At 41.5% G+C, this 25,537-nt stretch overlaps 1 protein-coding gene across 1 annotated transcript in view; it reads left to right on the top strand.

The window, feature by feature from the left end:
- The window catches only part of NKD1 (NKD inhibitor of Wnt signaling pathway 1), an 87,303-nt gene extending 62,841 nt beyond the window's left edge, over positions 1-24,462 (top strand). The window contains exons 5-10 of the mRNA XM_026714020.2: positions 11,154-11,260; positions 14,859-14,954; positions 18,832-18,979; positions 19,647-19,731; positions 20,730-20,860; positions 22,369-24,462. Of these exons, the coding sequence (XP_026569805.1) occupies positions 11,154-11,260; positions 14,859-14,954; positions 18,832-18,979; positions 19,647-19,731; positions 20,730-20,860; positions 22,369-22,943 (1,142 nt within the window). The 3' untranslated portion in view covers positions 22,944-24,462. The remainder of the gene's footprint in view (positions 1-11,153; positions 11,261-14,858; positions 14,955-18,831; positions 18,980-19,646; positions 19,732-20,729; positions 20,861-22,368) is intronic.
- The last annotated feature ends 1,075 nt before the right edge of the window (positions 24,463-25,537 follow it).

Here is a 25,537-nt window from a genome sequence, read left to right on the forward strand (position 1 = left end):
TTCCTAGTTTTGGCTTGATAGGCTGTGTGAATCTGACCATTGTGGTTTATGGGACAGCTTACAGCCCTAGTAGCTTATTTAACAAACCCCCCGATTCAGATAAACCGATATAGCACATTACATAGTCCTTCTTTCTTATGAACCGATAATCTGTGAAAATTCCTTCGTGATATTCTGCATTTCTCTGATATGATATATTGATGGGAGGGATAAATGAGATAGGATCACGTCTATCCCTCTTATCAAGCGCAAAGAAAATCTGGCATGGTATCAGATCTCCTGCCATGGATGGGGTTGGGCTAGGACCTCCAAGGCCGCTTCCAATCCTAATCTTACGTTCTAGCAGACATTATAGATGCTTTTGATGGACCTGTGTGTTTCTTGCCTTTATGGACAACCCACAAAGTATTTTTGGATATGTAGCTTCCCAAACATTTAGACCATCTGGTGACTTACTGATCCTTCATCTGAGAAGATATAAAAAAACTGCAGGGATCAGACAAAGCTCCCTTTAGATAAGCGGTAGAATTCATTGATTTTCTTCCAAATTGGATCTATTACTTCCCACTCTTTATGGAATTACCTGCAGTAAGCACCAGCAGCCAAAATAATAATAATAATTTTTTTTAAAAACCCTCTCTACTTAGCTCCCCCCTCCCCCCCCAAAAAAAGATTCTGGATTTAATTTCCAAGGTTGCATTGCAGGGCTTAATCAAATCTTTTTCTTCTTCAGTAGCTTAACCGGTCAACAGCAAAAGGCTCCGGATTCTGGGATTAAGATTGTCTTTGGTAAAAGGACTGTTGCACGAGTCCTTTTTAAAAAAAAAAAAAAAATTGTGGAAAGAACATAAATCAACATCAAAGCTGTAAGCCACAAGAACAGGTTGTTGACTCAGTTTTGAGATTTGACAAGAGGCTCAGCTTGGAGCTGTGTTATTTTGTTTATCCTGCAGCAGGAAGATAAAAATACTCTATTGTTGTCTAATTTTACTTCTGTCTGGTTTGATTATCATTTTTTTTTTTTTTAGCCTTGGAAGTTCTAGTACTTTGGGGACAACTGGTTTTTTTTTTTAAGGGGGTGTCTTCTTTTATCCCGCATACTGAAGTTGAGGCTCTTGGAGGGATTCAAGATAGACTGACTTACTTTTAATCTTGATTTGATCGTGACCACCTTCTCAGAATTAGAAGAATGTTGCAGCTGGAAGCTTGAATATACACTAGATTTACGAAGGTAGGACTGGAAAGATAATCCTTGGGTTTCATAGCTACTAAAACGATCTACTACGATTGGTTTCAGAATATCTTCTAAAAAGGATTCTAGATCAGGTCAGGAAACAGATGTCAACAGGATAATAGGGATGCTACTTTATTGTTGCCAAGTATAATAATAAGAATAAGAATTTTGTCGTTGGTAGTTCTTTCTCTCCCATTGCACACCAAATAAAATCAAGGAGGAATTACTTTGAATTTCTTTCTTGGACTTTCCAGTTTCCCAAGATTGAGACATGTCCCATGATGGATTATCCATTCCTTCTCCAAGGTCATCTCTATACAGGTAGTCCTCCCCTTCAACCACAATTAAGCCCAAAATTTATGTTGCTAAGCGAGACACCAGTGTTTGTCTACCTGGGACGAACTCCAAAAATCAAGACAAAGACATCCTGAATTTCTTCTAAACGATTTCCCGTGCTTCTCTAAGAGATAGAAATCTTGTCAAATTAAAGCAAAGTACAGGTAGACCACAATTCAGTTTTTTTCCCCAGTTCTGTTGTAACCTTGAATTGTCACTAAATGAACCATTGTAAGTCCAGGACTGCCTGCGACTACTGAATGTAGCTACTGGGTGCACGATGTTCACTGTCTTCATAAAAGTAACTTTTATGGGCAAGGAAGGGTGAGTTCCCCTAAGAAAACGGAATCTGTGGTTCAGAGTACAAGCAGCCCTCAACGTATGACCGCAACCGAGTTGCAAAACTTAGGTTGTTAAGTGAGACATTTGTTCAGTGAGTTTCTCCCCATTTTACGACCTTTCTTGCTACAGTTGTTAAGTGAATCACTGCAGTTGTTAAGTTACTAACATGGTCGTTACGGGAATCTGGCTTCCCCATTGACTTTGCTGGTCAGAAGGACGCAAAGCATGACCCTGAGCCATGGCAACCGTTGTTAATAGGAGCCATGGGGAAGCCAAGATTCACTTAATAATCGTGTTACTAACGTAACGCTTGCGGTGATTCACTGAACAATTGTGGCAAGAAAGGTCATAAATGAGGCCAAATTCACTTGACTGTCCCACTTGGACACAGATGTTTTGAGCTCCATTGCAACCTGTAATGTAGAAAGTGTTCTGTTAAGGACGCTTTTATTTGGAGTCCTGAGGAAAACCCCTTTTTCTATCCAGCAGCAGCCAAAAAAACCCAACGAAATCCTAAATTGCATTAACAGAGGGATACAACTGAAATCAAGGGAGATACTTATACCACTCTACAAAGCCTTAGTAAGACCACACCTAGAGTACTGCATCCAGTTTTGGTCACTACACTATAAAAAAAGAGGTTGAGACTCTAGAAAAAGTGCAGAGAAGAGCAACCAGGATGATTAGGGGACTGGAGACTAAAACATAATGAAGAACAGTTGTAGGAACTGGGCATGGCTAGTCTAGTGAAGAGAAAGACCAGGGGAGACATGGTGGCAGTGTTCCAATATTTGAGGGGCTGCCACAGAGAGGAGGAAGGAAAAAACCCTCAGTTTTACTCCACAAGCAGAGAATAAGGTAGCCTTTGTTACCTAGACAGATTATAGCTTTCCACCCGCTCCATCCTCTTAAAACCTTCTCTTCATAAAAGCTCAGCATGAATGATGGAATTTCTCTGACTTGCTTCAGACACTGAAGTGACTTTTATAGTTGTGAAGTAGCTTCAGGGATTTCATCACAAGTTTTAAGTTTGAGAAGAAGGGATGGAAAATAGAGATGTATTTTTAGCGGGGCGGAGGGTTTTTTTTTTTTCCATTCTCCTTTAACAGATGTTTGATCTCAATCATATCCAGACCTCGTAGTCGTTGTACAAGTCAGCTTTATTTTCCTATGAAGGAAAAAAAAATGGCAAGCTAGCATTTACTTGGAGACAAACTTCATTTTTCCCCCTTAAATTTCATCCCCCTAAATTTTAATGGAACCATTCTTAGTCTGTGAGTTAAAAGAAGACAATAAATTTAAAGCAAATGAATCTGTGGAGATTCTCAGTCATCCAGATCATGGTTGTCTCAAAGGTGTTTTTTCAAGAGGCAACTGGACTTCCTTGAAGACTGAAGAAGCTTCTTGGATGAGAAGCAAATGTTTTCAAGGAAAAACAAAGGAAGTCCAGTTGCCCCTTGAAAAAGCACCTTTGGGACAAACAGGAAACATTAATTATCTTTATAGCCAACTTGGTAACCAGCTGGCCTCTTTTAGGTGAACAATCTGATGACTTGGATTTCACAGTCCTGGTAAAGATTCTGGAATTTTATCCCTCACATTTAAGAAAGATCCTGACTGAGGAAAATTGCTTTAGAGCAAACCTTTCCTAATACTCTCAACGTATTTTTGTGGGGGGAATAGGGATGGTGTTGAAATCCTGAACATAATCGGGATTTCCCTCTCCTGTTTAGTAAGGAAGATCTAGAATGCTAAGTCTAGAACTTCCAGTCTAGGAAAATGAGGTAGCATAGAGTACGTAGACTGAAATTTAGCTTGCTCCAGAAGCTGTTTTTTTTAGATCATGGATGGGTCATCATTGGGGAAGAATTTTTTTAGATATCTAAACAGCCTTCATATCTTCCCCTTTGGCATGAGCAATGAGTCTTCACTACAACAAAAATGCACGATAATGAGGATATAAAAATAAATGATAATATTTGTCAGGCTGTGTAGAAAGTGAGACAGCGTGTCAATATTTTTTTTCATAATTAAAATAGCACTAAGCTGATAACCCGTATAAAAATAAGGCAGCTTTTGTAGTCCAGCACATGTTTCTAATGAGTGAAGAGTGAAGGACATCATCTAGTTCCACTGAATATGATGATGATAAGATTTTATACAATAGAAGTAAACTTCGGGCTGCATTTTTTTTTTAGAAGAGGTGGAGATTTTTGGAGCACCAGTCTAGGATTTTTTATTATTATTATTATTTTTGGACATATTTAAACACAATATGTTTCAATTGGTTTGCAGGACCATGGGTTGTATGGTTGGTTCACAGCAACCAGAAGGACACTCAAAATTGGTCTCCACCGCATTATTTCTTTACGAGGAGCTATGTGAAGATCAGAGTGACAGCTCTCCCCATGGGAAGCAATTTTGATGAAAAGGGTGATATGATTATTCCATCATCTTGGCGTTTTCAGAGCTCTTGTTATCACAGCAAATGTGGGAGCCTTTTTCTTTTTTTTTCTTTTTTTGTGTGTGGCACATCTAAGTTAGCTGAGAAACTGGTTGGGATCAAAGCCTGCATTATTAATGATATTACCTACGCACAACCTTCATTTAAATTAGTGTTGTGTAGGTTTTTCCTTGGGAACTTCAAAATAAAACAACCCTAAAGGGATCACCAGACAACCTCCCTCCGAAAATCAAAATGAAATATAAAAACATGATGATGGCAACAGAAATATGTAAAAAAAAATGGTGTTGAGGAAGAGAAAGAACTTGTATCTGTAAACTACAATATCCACCATAAGCACTCAGTAACTCTGGGGACAAAGCAGCAATTGGTGTTAATCTGAGTGTGTGGTTGAATTTTGCCTCCCTGTTGCCCTCTTCTTACACCCCTTTTGTTAGCAGTAGGGGTTAACCAAATCCTGAGCCACTGGACAAGGCCAGGGAAGGTTAAGCACCACCAAAGGTGGGATAGATTCAGATAAGCCACTAGAAAATCCATTGTCTGTGTCCTGATAGGCTATCACAATCACACACAGCTGAATACGGACCCTGTTGTGTTCCTTTGGTAGGATGGTGTGAGCCGTTTCTCTGTTGGGGTCCTTGGTGCTCTCTGAACTGGGTGGTTTACTCGCAGACGTTTCGTTACCTAACTAGGAAACATCATCAGTGCAAAACCCCCACTCCGTTTTAGCACTAATGAAGTTACCTAGTTGGGTAATGAAACATGTGCAAGAAAACCAGCCAGCTCAGAGAGCACCAGGGATTCCATAATCCTCCTCCTCCTCCTCCTCCACCTCCTCCTCTCTTCCTCCCAGCACTGATGATGTTACTTAGTTGGGTAATGAAATGTCTGCAAGAAAACCACGCAGCTCAGAGAGCACCAGGGACCTTATCTCCTCCTCCTCTCAGCACTGATGATGTTACCTAGTAGGTCATGAAATGTTTGCAGGAAAACCACCCAGCTCAGAGAGCACCAGGGACCCCATAATCTTCCTCTTCCTGCTCTTCTCTTCCTCCCGGCACTGATGATGTTACCTAATTGGGGAATGAAACGTCTGTAAGAAAAACCACCCAGCTCGGAGAGCACCGCGGACCCCACAGTTCAACCCTGAGAGACAAATATTCTTATCTATCGGTGCCATTTCTCTACTGGTGAATTAACTGCTTAAATGAGGAAAAAAATCTTTGAGTGACACTTCCAATTTTTAAGATGACAAATAAAGAAAGATTACCCAGTACTTGAGAAGTAACCATGCTACCTATCATTAATTTAAATGCCAGCGGAACTTAATTAAATGTAGGTTTAGTCTCATTCCACCCATTTCCTCAATCTGTCTATGTTTGGGGACATGTTTCTGGGACTGTTTTGCCAAAACCTACCAGTCCTCCAGGCGTTTTACCATCTGCTGCTTGAGTTAATGCTCCATAACCTATTTCTGGGTTTGCATCTCCGTTCGATGAGCTATAAAAACCGCCTTCTCCTCTGCCCCCATCTACTGATTTCCCAAAGGGGTGGGTGGTTTTTTTTTTCCTTTTTCATTTTTAAGAGTCTTCTGCAGCCTTAGTAGTCATCTGGTGCCCAAATCATGAGACCAACAGAAGCTGTGTGTCTTCTTTTATGAGACAAGTAATTTGGAACCATGTGGGTTTTTTGTTTTGTTTTTTTATTTAAAGAAAAAAGCTTTTTGGTACATAATGATAAAGCATTTTCATCTTCTGTTCCTTCTAAACTGAACTTGCTAACTTTTGAAGGCGGAGGATGAGCAGGGCGGGCTAGGATAGAGGGAATATATATACACATGCATACATACATACATATCCTTTGATCTCAGCAGAGATGGGAAAAGTCTGTTCTGTTGAGGCTTTTGGCTAACAGAACAAACAGTGTTTAGAATTTAACTTTGCTTAATTAATTAGTAATTCTGTTTAATGCCGTCTGATCTCCATCCAAAAGGTATTCTGAAGCTTGGAAAAGTGCACATCAAAGTAGGTTAGGTGAAGATGGTTAAGTATGGCATTTAATCTAGCTGCTGCTGTGGATGAAACGTTACCAGCCAGGCCACTAATTAGAAAGAGAAACGATTGTCTGCTTCATAAATTCATCAAGCTATTTAGTGCAAAAAAATTAAGCTAGGTGCCTGAGCTAGTATTGAAGTGATATAATTGTGAACTAATAACAGTTTAGAGCTGCCATATGGTTTGGCAATATCCGTCAATTTTTTTTTTTTTCCTGAGCGTGTTTGAAGGAAGGGAAAAAAAAAAAAAGAGATTTAAAGTTAAAAGGTGGATTGCTTCGGTTGAATTAATGATCAGTGCAAACAGAGAAAACGTTATTAATTCTTCATGTCTTGTCTTATATGATCCCATTTGTCTTCTTCTGACCGTCGGGTCAAATAAAATATTCAGACTGAGAAAGTTGAGGGTCAGAAATCAGCTAGTTTAGGATCAGCTGACAGTGATGTGCTGCCAACGCCACAGCACAATGTTCCTTTTTCATCAGGAAATACTTCTAGTATTTCCGGAAGGCCTTTTTTTTTGGCCTCCCAAGTCTGCAGGGGCTTTCCTCAAGTCTCCAGGAGGGCCTCAAATGGACCGAAAATCATCTGGAAGGCATGTGCATGCACAGTGCAGGTAAGTTTGGCTGAGGCTCATCTGCCCGCACAAATGGCTCTGTGTGCCATCTGTGGCATGCGTGCCATAGGTTCGCCATCATGGGTATAAGATCTCCTACTTGAGCAGGGGGCTGGAATAGAAGATCTCCAAGGTCCCTTCCATCTCTATTCTGAATTTGCTTTAAAAAGAATACAGTCATGGAACTGTCTCTCTCTATCCACACCCTTTCTGCTGTGCCTGCTTCTCCAATAACAAATAGATGTTATTAATTAACCAACCTCGGCAACAGATATATCTGGAAGTATTCTTGTACCAATTAGCTTCTTTAATGCAAGAGTACAGTTTCACAGCGTTTGAAATGTAATATTTCTCAGCCCCGTTCCCTTTGTTGCATTTCCAGTTTCGGATAAAAAAGGAACATTGTGCTGTGGCGTTGGCAGCACACACTTTCTAATTAGCAACAGAGAAAGGAGACCCTGTGAAGAAGCCAATGAGATGCAGTTTCAAAGCTGCAATCCTCATTCAATTGAAAATGAGAAGAGAAAGCCTTGGTTTTAGATACTATGATAGTTTCGTTATATACATTTTTTTTCTCCCCCGCCTTTCTAAACTCAGGAGTGAAAACTGGCCACTGATTTAGGTTTTCTTACACTGGTTTCAGTAACTTCCCCTTCCAAAAAACAGGCTTCTCAAGCAAGAATTTAAATACATCAACCTAACTTAGTAAGGCCACACCTAGAGTACTGCATCAAGTTTTGGTCACCACACTATAAAAAAGATGTTGAGGCTCTAGAAAAAGTACGGAGAAGAGCAAGCAGAATGATGAGGGGATTGGAGACCAAAACATAATGAAGAACAGTTACAGGATCTGGGCCTGGCTAGTCTAGTGAAGAGAAGGACCTCAGGAGACAAGATAGCAGTCTTCCAATAGTTGAGGGGCTGCCCCAGAGAGGAGGAACATGACGAGGTGCTTTTTCAAGAGGCACCTAGACTTACTTTGTTTTTCCTCAAAGACATTTTGCTTCTCATCCAAGAAGTTTCTTCAGCCCTTCCGAAGAAGCGTCTTGGATAAGAAGCGAAACGTCTTCAAAGTAAAACCAGAAAGTCCAGTTGCCTCTTGAGGGGGGCAGGGGGAAGCACCTTTGGGACAACCATGACCTGAAGGACTCAGAATCTCCATAGACATGTGTCCTGGATGCATTTGAGCACTGCCATTCAGCTCACTGTTTTTTCTAGACAGGAAGACCACCTTTCAGTTAATAATAATAATAAGGAATTGCATACAATTCAGGTTAACTGGATTGTTTAGAGACAGGACCCAGGAAATGTCAACAACTGTCAAATCTTGTACTTCCTAGAAACAGCCTCTATTGACAGGTAACAAACTCCTGTTGAAACTAACGGCAGAGTTTTCAACACACGTTAGAATGCCGCTTTAGAATGAAAGCAGGGAAGGAACATGAAAGCAGCCGTGTCTTTTTCCAAGCTGAACAGCTGCTTCAGAAGCTGACGCTGCCTTGGCATCTATGTACCATACATGTGGAGTAAATAGACTGTGCAGGCGTGTGCATATGGACATGCAAAAGGGTAGAAGTGAATTCCAAAGAGTGAAAAATAGACACCGCTGTCTAATGATCTAGAAAGAGTTGTTTTGAGGGCATTTAAAAAAAATATTCTGAAACAATACTTGCAAAGGATTTTATCCGGGGTTTGGGGCCTATTGAAAGCAATGTAATCTGTGGAGTTCTTGGTGCTCTCTGGACTTGATAGTTTGCTTGCAGACGTTTTATTATCTGACTAGGTGACATCATCAGTGTTTGATGATAATGATAGTGACGATGATGATGATGAGTACAGCACTGATGATGTCACCTAATGATGTCACCTAATGATGTCAGCACTGATGTCACCTAGTTGAGTAATGAAATGTCTGCAAGCAAATCAGAAAGCTCAGAGAGCACCAAGGACCCCACAGTTCAACTCTTGAGTAGAGACTCCCTTTCTGTTGGTTCATCTAATGCATAGTTAGTCCCATAAGAATCAAATTAATGTCATTTTGCAATTGCAAACCTTGAGGTTTTGGTCTTCATTTGTGTTCACTGTGTGCACGTGTCTCGAAATAAGATATTTTTTCCCCAAAAGTGATCTTGCCCACGGATCTGTTTTGAACTGCTCTGAGATGAAAACTAGGATCCTTAGTGATCTCCTGTTTATTTAAGATAGCAATCTTACCTAGACAAATGTAATATTGTTGGCAAGGATTTGGGGTGGAAGGTCACACAGTGCGCCGCTGAACTCTTAGCATTTTGCCTGTGGTTTTCCTTGGGTTGTCGCGCTGCCAATTTTAATCTTCCTGGCCATTGTTCAAATTTTTCTTTAAAGACTGCATTGCTTTTTTATTGTGCGTATGAGATCTGAACACATCCCTTTAATTGTCCTGTGCTGCTTCATATGCACAGAGACAGACAGCTGAAGGGCATATAGCCTAAAAACACTTAAATTTTCTGTATATCAGTTAAACGCGTGTTAAAACAAAATTTGTTCGCCTCGAGCCAAAAATGCAATCCTTTGATATTTTTTCCCCCATACTATCTACTCCAGTGACAGAGCAGTTTGACTGAGGCAATGATCTTTTATCCTAGACAGCCAGTTTATTTACATATGTATGTATTTATTTAAAAGATTCATATATAGCTGTCCATCTTAAGTTATCCGGGCTGCTTTTGAAGAAATAGATCTATATTGCACACATAATGATGCCTTTTCCATTTATGGAAAAGTTTGTATCTGTAGTTGTGACCAGCCTAGGCACTTAATAAAGAGGCCAGGGAATTTCTATACACCCATAGACATTAACAACATCTATAGATTGTGCAAAAGAAACAATCAACCAGCCCAAAAGAGAACAAAAAGATCCAAGCACTTCTTCACCAGCAATGAGAACCCAAATCAGCATAGATTAACTAACTAACTAAAGAAAAAAATCTTTACTTTTATATTTGAGGGATCTAATTTGTCACAGCACAGTTTTTACCTGCCAGAATGTGTCACTTTAATGTTTTATTTATCTCCCTGAATGTGAAGGAAGATTCAGCTGAAGAGCTTAGAGCCAGACTGTTTATTCTCTTATGGAGTTCTTCTCTGGTCTCCCTTGCCTTGCCTGCATTATAGAAAGTTAATTTAAGGCTGATGAAGGATAAGATATAACTTGCATGGATACATAACACTAACCCATAAAGTAGCTCGTGTGAAGCTAACCATTGTGGGTTTTAATTCTATGTGCAAACCAGATTTTTTTTTTAAAAAAAAACTGATTTATTTTTATGGGTAGACTGGTTGATGGCTTCTGTTGGCTTTACACGAGAAATGAATGTGTGCCTGCAAATTCTAACAAGCCCATTCTCTTAGTAGAAATGTTCCAGGTTTTAATACTTCCTTTTTTTTTCTTTTGAAAAATTCACTTCTGTATTTCCCTGAGAGAGAGAGAGAGAGAGAGAGAGAGTTAGAACCTATATATATATATATATATATATATATATATATATATATATTTAAAAAGCTCATTTTTCTTCATCCAGAGAGCTTTTAAGTAGAGGGCAGAGTCCTCTATTAATGTTGTATCCTGTTCAATTGAATTATATTTTATATGACAAAGTTAGGATCCTGGGAGATAGTCTTTTTAGGAAAAAACCCATGTAGAATTCATGGTCGTACCAAGTTGTTGAAAATCAAGCCAAAATTTGACATGGTTGACAAGCATGGGTTTTACAATGAGATCCCTGGCATATCAGACAATTAAGCATGAAACCACAAATAGGTTATATTACATGTTCAGAAGAACAAACTTTCTGTGCAGCTATTTTGAATGTTTTGAGGTACAAATGGTTTGGCTCTGAAAAATGCATCTCTCAATAGAGCTAAACTGTTGGGGAAAATGTGCTCTATGTCAAACCTGAAACAAAACTCTAAAAACCCAAGAAGTTTGTTTCACGCTCAGGATGCTCAACTTGTCTCGTTTGCACTCAGAACAAAGTTGAGGGTTTTTTTTTTTGTGCATCCCCGCAGCTAAACTCAATGCCACTTCTAGAACATTCTCCTTAACTCCGCCTCTCTCTTTTGCACCCAGTTGCTCTGCCCCCGGAAAAGACAGAGGGAACTTGCAGTGGTGATGAAAAAAAAGCCGAAAAGGAAATCGATGGCCGCGCAAATGCCAAGAAGCAGCTAAAATTTGAGGTAAGCAATGTTGCCTTTGGTTAGGGCGGCCAGTTGCTCTTCGATCTTGAAAGATGGTCCTTTTCCATCCAATTTGACTCCTAATCGGCTCCATATTAGTGGTTTTGCGAAGGCAAGCGTCGTTCAAAAGAAGCAATGCTGGTTCAGTTCCAAACATTTGGGGAGTGCTCTTGAGGTCAGGACAGCTCTGGTTTGTGCTTGGAACCCTTCCAGAAGAGTTAGAACAACATCAGAACGCTTCCAGAAATGATGAAATAACCCATTTTTGGAACTTGAAACGGCGTTTTGGAATCTTGAAATGTTTTGTCTTTGAAACATTTCACAAGCCTGCTTTCAATGCGTGCCCTGTTTTCCTGGAAGACAGAAGAGGCTTCAAGAGTTCAGAGGACTGCTAGCTGCATGCCCTATTTGGGAGTACATAACAAATATTGGAGAGGATTATCTTGCGTGTATGTGGTTGCGAAGTGGTTGCCTGGATCCATATGCTGGAAAAAGACAGATTTGGAAAGAATTGAAGGGCCCCCAAAAAATGATGCTTTCTTCCTCCATCTCCTGCTGTACATACAAGAGGCCACCATGCTAGCCGTTGCATCGTGCTTCAAAACTAACAATGAGGCAGCAACTCCTTCCACAAGCTGCAGGTGAAGTGTCCGTTGATAAGTTTGCCATTATATCTCAGTCTGCTTCTTGAGGGTGGTTGATTGGCTTTGCTTAATTAAGGGACTTCGAAGAAGAATCCAAGTTGATTCATGGGGCAAGAAGAGCTTTCACTCAATGTTCAAAAACTTTGCAGTTCGCTTCTTTCTCTGAGTTTCTCTTTTCTTATTTTCTTGCCAAAGGTGATCAGTGTGTTGTTGCTGTAAAAAATACAGATAACGCTGGGAGTAAACAGAGCCAATTACAAGTACATAAATTATCTAATTCTTCTCACCGAGTATAAATTCTGCTAAGTAGACAGTTTAAGGGTCTTCAGAGGTTGGCTGTGATCTTGCCAAAATTGTTCCAGGATTGTTCCAGGACTGATAACTGAAGTTGGAAAAGAATAGGCTTTCATCTTCCCCCCCCCTCCGTACGCCTCTTAGATTGCTCTTTCAAAATATAATTAGTGAATTAAACAGAGAGGGATCCTTGAAAAAATAGGGACTTTTCATGTAGCTTCATTGACATCTAACAGAGTCAATGAAGTTTCTATGATTTGAATGGCTTTAAGACTGGGTCCTTCCTTCCTTCCTTCCTTCTCTCCCTCCCTCTCTCTCTTCCCTCTACTCTTCTGTCTTCTTCCCTCCCTCTCTCTCTTCCTTTGCCCTCTCTCTCCTCTATTCGTTTTTCTCCTTCCTTCCCTCCCTCCCTCCCTCTTCTGTACTCTTCTCTCTCCTTCCTTCCTCCCATTTCCTCCCTCCCTCCCTCCCTAACACCTCATATCAACAATTGTTGATAAGAAAGACAAAAAACTCTGGAGAGTGAACTCAGCAGTACTTGGAGACAGCAAAACAGAAGAGAAATAACGGGAGAAAATCCCAAAATGTAAAGATTTGCAAGTAGAAGTATAAATGAATGTGGCAAAAGAAAGCACCAATAATAATAAATGGTGCCTTGTTTCAACCCCAGAGCATCTCGAGCACCACTCAAACATCCATCGGTATTGACAAACCCACCACCAGTCAATTGCAAAAGGCAGCCCAACTCAAACAGGCGCACCTCCTGCAATGATATATTTTAATACCATCGAAGAACAGCATCTGTCTATCCCAGGTCCTTGGCGAAGGACTCGATAGGCAGATAAAAATGCCGAATCCAGTCTGTGCATGTGTTCGACTGTGCAACCAACTTCAATTGCTGATTTCTATCTCCTGATTGTGCAAGACAGAAGCACCTCATCTCCTCCTGTGTCAAGGGTGCAGATGGGCCCCTGCATGCACCCTCTCGCCTTTCAGAATCAGCGCTTCTCAGTGGTGCAAGGAAGAGGCTAAGCACACAGGAGAGGCTTTCATTTTATGACAGGGCACCCAGGAGTCTGAAATACGACAGCCAAGAGGTTCTAAATCGGGAAGCGGCCCTTTTCAAGAAGCTGAGCATGTTGGCGTAACCTGAACCTCCACTTCCACAACTGTGTAGGGGTCTTTTGGCAGCTTTCAAGCAGGGGCCTGTAACAAGCAGGAGACGGCTGCCTTTGAACTCAGCGGGAAACTGGGGGCTTTACTGTTAACTGCTGTAGGGAATTGGTTTCAAGTCAGCAGATCAAGGAGGCATTTCAGGCCTTCCATCCTGCCAGAGCTATTTGGAAATGTTTATTTTCCTTGAGTGCAACAGCTTTTCTTTTAATTGCCCCCATGCCTTTCTTCGCTCCCCTCCCCCACTCCCCAATCACGATCACACAAGTTCCACAGAAGGAAATGGAGGGTCCTGTAAAGTTTGTGGCGGGGCCTTGGATTGAAACGAGTCAGTTGTACAAACAGTTGAGTTTCCTCCTTGGGGAGACTCAAACGACTGAACTGGAAAGTCCCTAGTTTAATGCGTATCTTAGCCAGGTGTAAGGACACCGATGCATCCTTTCAGGAACTACAGGTAAGTCTTTGACTTACCACAGTTCATTTAGTGACTGTTCAAAGTCATCATGGCACTGAAAAAAAGTGACTTTTTTCCCCACAGTTACGACTGTTACAGCATCCTCGTGGTCACATGATCAAAATCCAGCCACTTAGCAACTGATTCGTATTTAGGATGGTTGCAGCGTCCCGAGGTCATGTGATCTGTCTACTTTCTGCCATACAGAAAGGGGGAGAACCGCTGCCACTTAGTAGGTCCACTTCCTCTCCATCTCCACAGGTCGTCCAGAAGGACACCAGAATGGATGGTGTCAAAAGCCTCTGAGAAACTTTAAGGGAAAGAAAGAAGGATTGTTGCATCATACCAGTTTTGGCTCCACAAGCATGGCCAATGCTCTCTCAGAATTGTGCCTTGAATAGTCTTCAAGGACAGCTCTTTGTTTATAGGTCATCTAGTCCAACCCCATCACCCCTGCCCAAGCAGGCGACCCTGCACCATTTCTGACAGATGGAAGTCCAGTCTCTTCTTGAAAGCTTCCATTGATGAAGCTCCCAAGGTCCGTGGATCCCTGAGGGACGCAATATCACAGAGGGTCCGTGAATTGTTTAAGTCCAGTGTTTTAAATCTTGAGTTAAGTCTTGGGGGGTTCCGTGGCCATGGTCCATGGTCACCAAAGGTATTTAAAGGAAGTCTGTGGTAGAAAAGGAAGGTTGAGAACTACTGATCTAGATCATCTGTTTCTTGGAGGGCCTTTCGAAACCACAGCCTAACCACTTTCTCAACAATCTCTGCTAATAAAAGGAACATTAGAGATTTTTGTTTCCTTTGGAAAAACATCTTCAACAAAGGATGTTTTAGACCAGGGGTCTCCAACCTTGGCAACTTTAAGCCTGGAAGACTTCAACTCCCAGAATTCCCCAGCCAGCTTTGCTGGGAGAATGAAGTCCTCCAGGCTGAAAGTTGCCAAGGTTGGAGACTCCTGTTTTAGACAACGACAACAACTAGCATTTTGTTTTGGTTAATCTTACACACATGTTTTCATGTACCCTAGGAATTGCAGTGTGATGTATCTGTTGAGGAAGACAACAGGCAAGAATGGACCTTCACTCTCTACGATTTTGACAACAATGGCAGAGTCACTCGTGAGGTAAGTCCAAGTTACACCCCAAAACAGCACTGGATAAAAACAAGGGCAAAGTAAATTGTGAAAAGTTAAGTTATAAACATGCCATAATTCAATATACAGTATTTCTAGGTCAGGTGAGCATGAATGTTACATGTTGATTGTCTTTAGGGTCACCAATTCATTTACTGCAGGGTTGTTGTTGTTTTTTTTTTTGAGATAAATTTGTGCAGCTCACTCATCCTTTATGGCAGTGGTCTCCAAACTTGGCAATTTTAAGACTCATGGACTTCAACTCCTAGAATTCCTCATTCACAACTTTCCAAGTTTGGAGAATCCTGTTCTATGGGATGTTTTTGAGATACGTATTTGGAATGTTTTTCACAGATACTGAAAATGACCTGCGTACAACAGTGTTGTAGATTCAAAGATCGTTCGTTCTTCAGCTAATTTAAGCAGGAGACATCCTTCTCAAATGCACTTGCCTATACCAAGTAGTAGATGTCTATGGAGATTCTCAGTCAACCCAATCATGGTTGTCCCAAAAAGTGCTTTTTCAAGAGGCAACTGGACTTTCCGGGTTTTCTTTGAAGAAGTCTCGCTTCTCATCCAAAAACCTTCTGTTTAAAAAGAAGAAAAAAGAGCTGAAGAAGCTTCTTGGGTGAGGAGAGGAGTGAAATGTCTTCAAAGAAAAACGAAGTCCAGTTGCCTTTTGAAAAACCACTTTTTGGGAATCCCAGATAGTAATCGTTTGATATGTAAATCCTCATCGTATGGATGGTTTCAGCTGGAATAGCATTGCATTGGCGGTGAAGTTAGAAAAATCTGCCTTTAGCATTAATTTGATCAGTGGCTCAAACTCTCTCCTCCACAGAACTGGTTCAAGGGTGTTGAAATCCTTGCCTGAATTTGCAATCCTAAATGAACATTTATTAATGTTAACTAATTAATTAATGCACATTAACAATATGTACTATGGATGTATTATTATTTATCCTTCATATTATAGCAATAGCAATAGCGCTTACTGTAGGTATATATGCCACTTTACAGTGCTTTACAGCCCTCTCTAAGTGGTTTACAGAGTTAGCATATGTCCCGAACAATCTGGGTCCTCATTTTACCCACCTCGGAAGGATGGAAGGCTGAGTCAACCTTGAGCCTGGTGAGATTTGAACTGCCAAATTGCAGGCAGCCGGTAGTCAGCAGAAGTAGCCTGCAGTACTGCACTCTAACCACTGTGCCACTGTGACTCGTTATCTTTTTTATTCCTCCCTCTTATTGGTATTATGATTAATATTCTGCTGCTGTGCACATACACTGAGAGCTTATGCACCGGAGACAAATTCCTTGTGTGTCTAATCATACTTGGCCATATAAAGTATTCCAAGATATGCCATCGTTTTAATGGTTCTGCTTTTAGAATACCAGAATTTCTTTGCTGGTTTTGCTTCTGCACTTGGCCTTGTTTGATGTTAGGGATTAGCACCATGCATGGATGCATGCGTGTTTCAGAAACATTTTTAAAGTGTGAATTTGGAAAGTGATAAACATCTGAGACAAATTATTCTTTAAACAGAGTTTCAAGAGAGCGCTCTTTGCAAATATAAAAACTTTCTGGTTCTTCCAATTGCTGTCAGAACGGAGCCAATAAAATAGCAAAAGTCTTTCAGCTGGACCGATAATCATATTTTATCATGAGGAGAAGGGATCTAAGATGTAAAGAGCACTAAGACTCTGCAAAGTGTTAAGATTTTGCTGAAGCTCATATGCTCTTATAGATTTAGAAGTGACACATCTACAGCCGTAAAAGGCTTCAATTTTTCAGGCCAAGCTTTTGAGTGATACTCAATATTCCCAGGTTCTCCCATTAGCCTGGATTTAACCTCGCACGTGAAATAACAAATACACAAAGTCTATTCCTGGAGTTGTCTCTCTACCCCCCTGTCTGCAGGGTGTTTCGTTTTGGTAATGTGTTATACCGGCAATTTGTGTGTCTAGATGAGATTTGCACAATGACAAGGGGAGAATGCAGACTTTCTGTGGATTCAGCAAGGCCCGGGGATGAACGGAAATTTCCTCCACTAGAAAAAGCAGCAAAGCTTAGCCAAGTGTGAAGTTGTGGTTATTTCTGATGTGGTGCATTAGAGAGCAAATTGGCATTTGAGAGAGAACTGTGTTGCCCATGGGTTGTTACAGAGGCTGAGTGTTGTTCTTTGTGAATAACTTAGTGGATGCCCTATAGCTCTAAGGCCTTTCGTGAGGGGGTCTGTGTTAATCGAGCTTCGGAGAGGTGTAGAAAGATACCAAGGGGATTTAAAAGAAAGAAGAAATGAGTATAGAAAGAGAACCCCTGTTCCAAGTACTGATAGATTCATTTCTGCTTTCTCCCCTCAATATATTCAAGATTTTTTTATGTTATTTTTATGGGTTTAAGCTATCAAAATGCATTGGATGAGAGAGAGAGAGAGAGAGAATCCCGCTGCTGTGTTTAAAGTTAAGACTGCAGAAAGATGTCTCTGGGATAGATGAATGCGGAATGTGGGTGCAAAACTATAATTACATTAGAAGCAGAGGTGGGATTCAAATTGTTTCACCACCGGTTCAGTGGGCATGGCTTGGTGGGCATGCTTTGCCGAACGCTGGCACACAGCTTTCCCCATACCAGCTGAGACCTGCAGCACCAATCAGCCGAGAGGATGAAGAAGAGAAAAGCACAGGGGCAGATGAGAGAGGCCATCCTGCGCACACCTTTTTTTTTTTTTAACTACCAGTTCAGCCGAACCGGTGCAAACCGGTAGCATATCACCACTGATTAGAAGGGGATCCGTGAATCTCTGGAATTACTTTCCAATGTGCTTACAAGCCACAGCATTTTTCAAACATGGGGAGGCTTTTAATTAGCCCACCTTATTAAGCTTAGAGGTTTTACATCTTAAAAAGTCATTAGCGTTTAAATCTCAGACATCTTTTTTTTTTTCAGGGAACCTCACATGGATGGTACTTGGGTGGTTGGGAATGGGAGACCCAGCCACCAGGAAAAGGATTGTGTTGAGAGGCTAGTCCTCTAGACTCTCCCTCTGTAAATTAGTTAGCTATTCAGCTGATGCAGACTAAGTGAATTAGACTAGAGTGGAATTTTTGGAACTGGTTAACATAAACTCACAGATGACTAATTTTTGTAACAATAATAGTTCTTGTTGGTGACTTGTTCCATCATTTATTAAAACGAGTTTTCATGAGTGCATGAACAGGCATGATGGATGCTTTTAAGGAGGTGAATGTATGTATGTATGTATGTATGTATGTATGTATGGTATTCAGCTTTGTTCGGGTATTTTCCCACGTCCTTATAGTTGTGCTTTTAAAGTTGTAGCAACATTTCAGCAGAATCTCATCTGCCATCATCAGGCTTCTGTATTGTGTTCGTCAAACACAATACAGAAGCCTGATGATGGCAGATGAGATTCTGCCGAAACGTTGCTACAATGTTAAAAGCACAACTATAATGATGTGGGAAAATACCCGAACAAAGCTGAATACCATACATGTAAGTACCCATGAAAACTTAAGAAAACACACACAGAGACACACACAGACACACACATATTGGGGATATGAATATGTTTCCTTCACTTGAGAAGTGTCTTATATTCTGATGGCTGAAGCAGTTTGGGTGCAAATTAACTGACCCAGAAACCTTACACAATCGCTCTGTAATTGTAATTTTATAATTGCTGCTGTGATGTTACAAAATATGCATAGCTCTTTGAACGATAAGTGTGGGATTTCAGACTGTTGGTAAGAATTACTGTTTCTGTAAAGGAAATAAGTAAGTTTGGCTCCTGGCAGAATAAACACTATCTTTGGGGTTTACATATGTATTTTCTTCTGTTTCTAGGATATTACAAGCCTGCTTCATACCATCTATGAAGTTGTGGATGCCTCTGTCAATCATTCACCCAATTCTAGTAAAACTTTGAGAGTTAAGCTCACTGTTGCTCCAGATGGTAGCCAGAAGAAGAGAAGCATCATGCTGAACCACACTGGTATGATTTGATTTGGGCCTTTCTTTCTTCTCCAAACAAACTATCATAAGATATTCCTTACACTGGGAGAGATTCTTAAGTTGTGTTTGCACATTACACCAAGCCATAATAAGATTTGTTCATTTCGGATTGAGATCAATATGGGTTGGTTTGTTTTTTACAAGCTAAGTCATAATGATCCATTGAAGAAACCATGGGTTAATCTATCCTGGCTTAATGTCATGTGGAATTGCAACCTTTCAAGGAAATTGAAATAGTACATGGCCAAGTTTCTTTAGTGAAAGGGATTGAGTTCTCCATTCCAGTTGGTCTGGTTGAAAATCTTCGCTCTGCTTTTCTTGCTTTGTCCGCCCAACATTTCTTTGAACATCTCTTTCCTGCTTGCACTTCTTCGCTTTAGTCAGTCGCTTTTTTCCCCTCCTCTGAAATTGGAGAATGTTTCTTAAGAGGCGTGCTGAATCTTTTCCTGCCTTCAAGGCTGGAGGCAAAGAAATGCATCTGTCTACCTATTTTTCACCAAGAATAGATGTACCGTTTAGTTGGGCTGTGCCAGAAAATCAATAAAAAGAGAGGAAATAACCATCTCTTTCTCTCTCCCCCACCCTCTCTCTCTCCCCCTCTCTCCTCCTCCCTCCTCTCTCTCTCTCTCTCTCTGTTGTGAAAGCAGATCTTCAAAGCTCAAGGCATCGAGCAGAGAATAAAGCTGGTGAAGAAGCAAGAAGTTGTGAGAAGAAGCCAAGGGGTTCCCTCAGGTAAACCGGAGCAAAATGTTTTATCTCTCTCTGGGGAAAGGCCATGCTAGATAGCCTTGGATTTAAGCATTCGGTTTAGTACTTCTGGAAACAATGCTGGGCCCAATATATGTTTCCCCTGTAGGATGTCCTACATTAATGAGGATGCCCCCATATTAACATGGCATGGTTCAGAAGCTCGGAACAAGGAGTACTGAACCTGTCTCCTGCAAATCAAGGAAGAAGGAACATCACCGCTGAACTTCTTCCTTGTGAACGATATGTGTGAAATGCATTGAAAATGTTAGCATTTTAATTTTAAAAGACCAGCCAAAACAAACACCAACAATTACAAAGTTCTGCAAAGCTGCCAGGCTGCAAACAGGGACCTCTCTGGTAGTTTCTCATTCAAGGATTAACCAAATCTGAGCCTCTGTGCTGCTTAGCTCAGCACAACCCAAGTCAACTATCAGCTGTCTCCTGTTGTAGGAGAATGAGTGGCAGAAACTGGGGGTGGAGTTAAAAGAGGCATCAGCCTAGAATCCCTATGTAGCCACAAATGAACTGAGTCCAACCTCCCTTGAATTCTGTGGACCCTTATCTCATGCCAAGCAGGTGCTAACCATGAGTTGAGAAGACTCCCGTGGTCTTTGGATATCTATTGAGAGTTTCAGATTAAAGTCCTTACAAAAAATAAAAACAAAACTCAAGGGACTTGGAGGACGTGTCTCTCTGAAATCTAAACCATCTCCAGAGGGACTAGCTCTTCAGATTTATTGATTGATTAAACTTCTGTGTCACCAAAGCAACTCTAGATTACCACATCAAGGTATCTTCCAGCCCTTCTTCCATCAATTCCTTCAGTTGGAAATATCAGAAGTTGAAATTAAAGTTTTCTGCCCAGAAAGCATACAACCCGCCAATAAGTATAGAATTGCGTTCACATTTCAGCACAAAGCTTAGTTTTTAAAGGCATGGTGCACGATGAAACTAATAGGCATCCTGTAATTTGGGAATAGGTATCACCATGGAGAATCCAAGCCTGAACCGAATGGATGCTACCATCACTGCGTTGATGAAAACATTGAAAGGAGGAACCACTATTTAGATCTTGCAGGAATCGAAAACTACACATCGAAGTTTGGGCCAGGTATTTTTGCATCCATGCCTTGCAATTCATTCCAGATCCTGTTTTTAATCTTTTGAAATTGGACCGTCCGGTTTACTTGGACAGTGGGGCAATGTTGAGTATCCGGAGATCAGGATGCATTTTGAGACTTGGAGCAATGGTCCTGGAAAGGGCAGAAACGGGTGAAGTGTGGAGGTTTCAGCTCTTAAGGACAGCTTTGATTACCTGTATTTTTCCAGAAGGTTTTTGTAGAAGCATAGGGGGAAAGGAGCAACAGACAACTAGGAAGGCAATGGTTAGATAAACGGGGCTTGATCCCGGTCCAAAAATCTGAGGAAACTTCTCAGACAAGGCCCTCTCTAGTTCCAATGAAGATAAAATGAAGGAGGAATCCCTGTGTGTATTTTACTAGTTGTTACCAACTATAGGGGGGTGGCACTCAACTCCATTTCAAGGCCACTGAGCCAGCTCTGTCCGAAGACATTTCCATGGTCATGTAGCCTGCATGAAAACACAGAGAGCGGTTTCCTTCCCACCACAAAGTGGTACCTATTTATCTACTAACGTTTGCGTGCTTTTGAACTGCTTCTGAGTTCTAGTTAGCATATTTAAGAAGCTTTGGATCAGCAGAGGAAGGGGACTATTGAGGGTTTTTTGGTGGGGGGGCTACTCAGTTTTTACTGTTACACGAAGGAGCATGACACCTGCTACAAGAGGTGTAAGTGTGAGGAACAGTGGTAAGTTGAAGACAACCTGAGGTGTGATCTACTAAGCAAAATTTGTTTAAATGAGGTTAGTTAATCAAAGTATTTTTAAGTTGCCCTTGATCAAAATGTTTATATTTCATGTTATAGACATGTTTATTTCTTTTCTACCCTGTGACTCAGTGTGGAAGTGATTGTTAGAAGTCTAGTGTTTTGTCTCCCCAGACCTCTTCATGTCAACATCTTCCATGTTCAGTCCACAACAAGAATTAAATCAAGGGTCTTCAAACTTGGCAAGCTTAAGACTTGTGGACTTCAACTTCCAGAATTCCTGAACTAACATGACTGGAGGAGGAATTGTGGGAGTTGAAGTCCACATGTCTTAGAGCTGTAAAGTTTGAAGACACCTGGACTAAATGAACACAATTTATCTTTCTTTAATAATGGTAAAATTGTTATATTTATATATCAAGGCCGATATAGCAGGCACAGTGGTTAGAGTGCAGTACTGCAGGCTACTTCTGCTGATTGCTGACTGCTTGCAGTTTGGCAGTTTGAATCTCACCAGGCTCAAGGTTGACTCAGACTTCTGTCCTTCCGAGGTGGGTAAAATGAGGACCCAGATTGTTGGGGGCAAAAGGCTGACTCTGTAAACTGCTTAGAGATGGCTGAAAAGAACTGTGAAGCTGTATATGTCTAAGTGCTATTGCTATTGTTATTTGCAGCAGGAGTGACTAAGGCAGCCACCAATGTCTGTTAAATCAGAGAGGACCATTTGGTCAGGTTGCCTTGCAATATCTAAATGATCTTTTTGCTGTTTGTTAGGCTCTCCACCGATCACTCAGAAGCACAATCCAACCGTTTGGGTTGCCAATCAAACAAGATCCCGTTCACATGAGCCAGAGGTCTTCCATGCCCACCAGCGGAGGTCCCCTGTGGTGGATCCTGCCCATATCAACTTAATGGAAGCTTCATATGCAAAGCTGGCAGAAATTCAGCAGAGGCTGAGAAGTCAAGAGCCCAGCAGGCATTTCGTGAAGTCTCCCAAGACTCAGAGCAAAAACACTGCTTCTATTCACACCGGAAGGGCGATGAGAAGTAAACCCATCCAAGGAGTACCGGTTCCCATGACTTCTCCTACTGCACGGGGAGGCCAGAACCTACCTTACCACCCCATGCAGTCTCAGCAGACTTACAAGAAACATAAGCAGAGGGCAAAAGAGACTCACCAGTTGTGCAAAAGCTTCCAAGCTCCTGGGAGAGTGATGGAAAAAGAGCACGTCAGAGATCTGCCTGCGGTCATCTTGTATGAAGGCCAAGTTGGGCAGATGATCCAGAGACATGAGCATCACCATCATCATGAGCACCATCACCACTACCACCACTTCTACCAGACATGAAATGGACTCCTCCCTTCTCCAACTCTTGGGAAGTTCTCCCACACATAAAGAAGGCATGTTGTGGCCTCTTGGGGAAAAGATTGGTGTTGTCCTTATTAGTATTGTTGCTATAACACAGGGGTGTCAAACTCAAGGCCCAACTCAAGGTGCTTAGATCCAGCCTGGTGGGGCCATCCTGGAAACAGCAAAGGACACACAGAGGCCCACTGTGCCTCCGCTAGCGAAAAATGGGGCGCAGGTGGGGCACGGCACGTTTTTGGCCTGGACAACCTCCTTCAGCACTCTGCAGGCCAAAACACACTGTAGGGTACCGAAAATAGCCAGGTCGAAAATGAGATGTGCAGGAGTCCCCCAGCGCCCCGTTTTGGCTGGCAGGAGGATGTCCAGACTGAAAATGGGGCATGGGGGGGGCACCTGTGGGCCTGCAGTGCTGGCCCGGAAATAGCAAAGAACCTGCCTGCGGTGCCTCTACTAGCGAAAATGGGGTGTGGGCGGGACTCACCCCGTTTTTTGCTTGGATGGCCTCCTGCGGCACCACCTGCCAGCCAAAACACGCTGTAGGAGACCGTCCAGGCCAAAAATGGGGTGCGCGGGGGCCCCCTAATGCCCTGTTTTGGCCAGCAGGATGCTGCAGGAGGCCATCCGTCCCATCTCCTTCCCCACCTGGCCAGCCCATGGAGGACAACTACAATGCTGATCCAGCTTTCCAAAAAAAATCCAGTTTGACACCCCTGCTATAACATTAATATTCTGCTAAAGCTATTTTAGAACTTGTATGAAAAACACTAAAAAAAAAATAACGGTGATGATATTAATAATAATAACCTAACATTATTTATATTATGTGAAACTGTATCACTTACTTTAATAGCTTGTGGTTTTTATTATTTTTGAAAGAATTGGCTTGTTCAACATATAAACACTACAGAAGAAAACAGCCATAGATATCTTTATGGGAATCTCTGCGTGGAACTGGTCCACTCCCGGAAATGTACATCGCAAATGTCATCAGAAGTTTGTGAGAAGTTCTCCATGGTCAAGTGGGAAGACCTTTTAAGTTCAGTGAGAACTTCAAGGTGCCTCCTTGAGTGTAAATCAAGGGTCTTCAAATTTGGCAAGTTTAAGACTTGTGGACCTCAACTCCCAGAATTTCTGAGCTAACATGACTGGAGGAGGAATTCTGGGAGTTGAAGTCCATAAGTCTTAAAGCTGACAAATTTGAAGACCCCTGGTGTAGATGTTCTCTAAGCAAAACTCTGGAGAACTTTCTACTGATGGGTGTTAAGAGGTGAGTGGGATTCTGATGGTGGGAATCGGTAGTTGAACATACACCTTGGTTCACACAAAGGCCCCTGTGATAAGCTGTGTTTAAAATCCACTGAAGCAAGCTCTCCTTTGTGATATTGGAAAAGAGGCTTTGAACAAATGGTTAGATGCCTAGTTTATTGCACAGGTTGGCTTACGTCATGCAAATCTGTCAGCAATTTCAAAAATACAAAATAGTTGCTACCTCTTGGATAATTCAAAACTTCTTATTTGATTGAATGTGTTGCCAGAAAGGAAGGGTTGATGGAACCAGGGAAGGGTTTTTTTTTGTTTTTACTTGATTGCATTCATGTAGCCTGCTACTCTTTTACTACTCATCACTTTGTTAGCTATCCCTTAGTACTAGTGATGAGGAAATAATTCATGTTGGTTGTCCAAAAAGCTACAATGTCTAAACTTTTACTATTTCCATTATTTTTTTAATGGCCACCTTTATAAGTTAGGCTATTTTTAAACATATTTTTTCTTTTTTTTTCTGCCTCATTGGAAAACCGTGAGAACCAATGTACTCTGTTATCTTTAGATTAGAAGGTCTGTAGGAATTTAGGGTTTTCAGGCAACAGAAAAGCACAGTCCATCTTGGATTAATGCAGGAGACCATCTCTGCTGCTTGCCAGCGAGGGGTTTCTGGCATCTTAGGGTACTTACGGTTTAGGAGAGCATATATGTAGCTCAGGATTGAACTGTGGAGTCCTTGGTGGTCTCTGAGCTCAGTCAACACCAAGGATTTCATTGTTCTTATGGTACTAGAAGGCAAATGGCCTTCCATTTCAGATGTTGCTCTCAGACAAAGGTCCTCAAACTTGGCAAGTTTAAGGCTTGTGGACTTCAACTCCCAGAATTCCTGAGCTAGCATGACTGCAGGAGAAATTCTGGGAGTTGAAGTCCACAAGTCTTAAAGCTGTTAAGCTTGAAGACCCCTGCTCTAAGATGACATCAACAAATGACTTGCTCTTAGTTCCAGAAAACTTCTGCTGGTCTTTTCAAAGTTCCCCCGGCCACCATTTCCTCAGATGAGACTGAAGATCAGAGTAGAATGAACAGAGGACTATCCTGAGCTTTGTTATAAAGACTAATAATGTATTATAGTCAACGAATGACCAGGTTCACAAGTGTGTCATGTCTTAGGCCATAATCTAGCAGATCATGATTTAGGATTCTTCTCCACCCAACTGCTATTCTACGTTCTACCATTCTTATTCCACTTGGGAAACGGAAGTAAGGTTGCATGACAGAGCCTACTACACATTCCTTCTTCATAACTACTC

The sequence above is a fragment of the Pseudonaja textilis genome, chromosome 11, assembly GCF_049901715.1.
Source record: "Pseudonaja textilis isolate UNSWEBS1 chromosome 11, rPseTex1.2, whole genome shotgun sequence".
In the NCBI taxonomy this organism is placed as follows: Eukaryota; Metazoa; Chordata; class Lepidosauria; order Squamata; family Elapidae; genus Pseudonaja; species Pseudonaja textilis.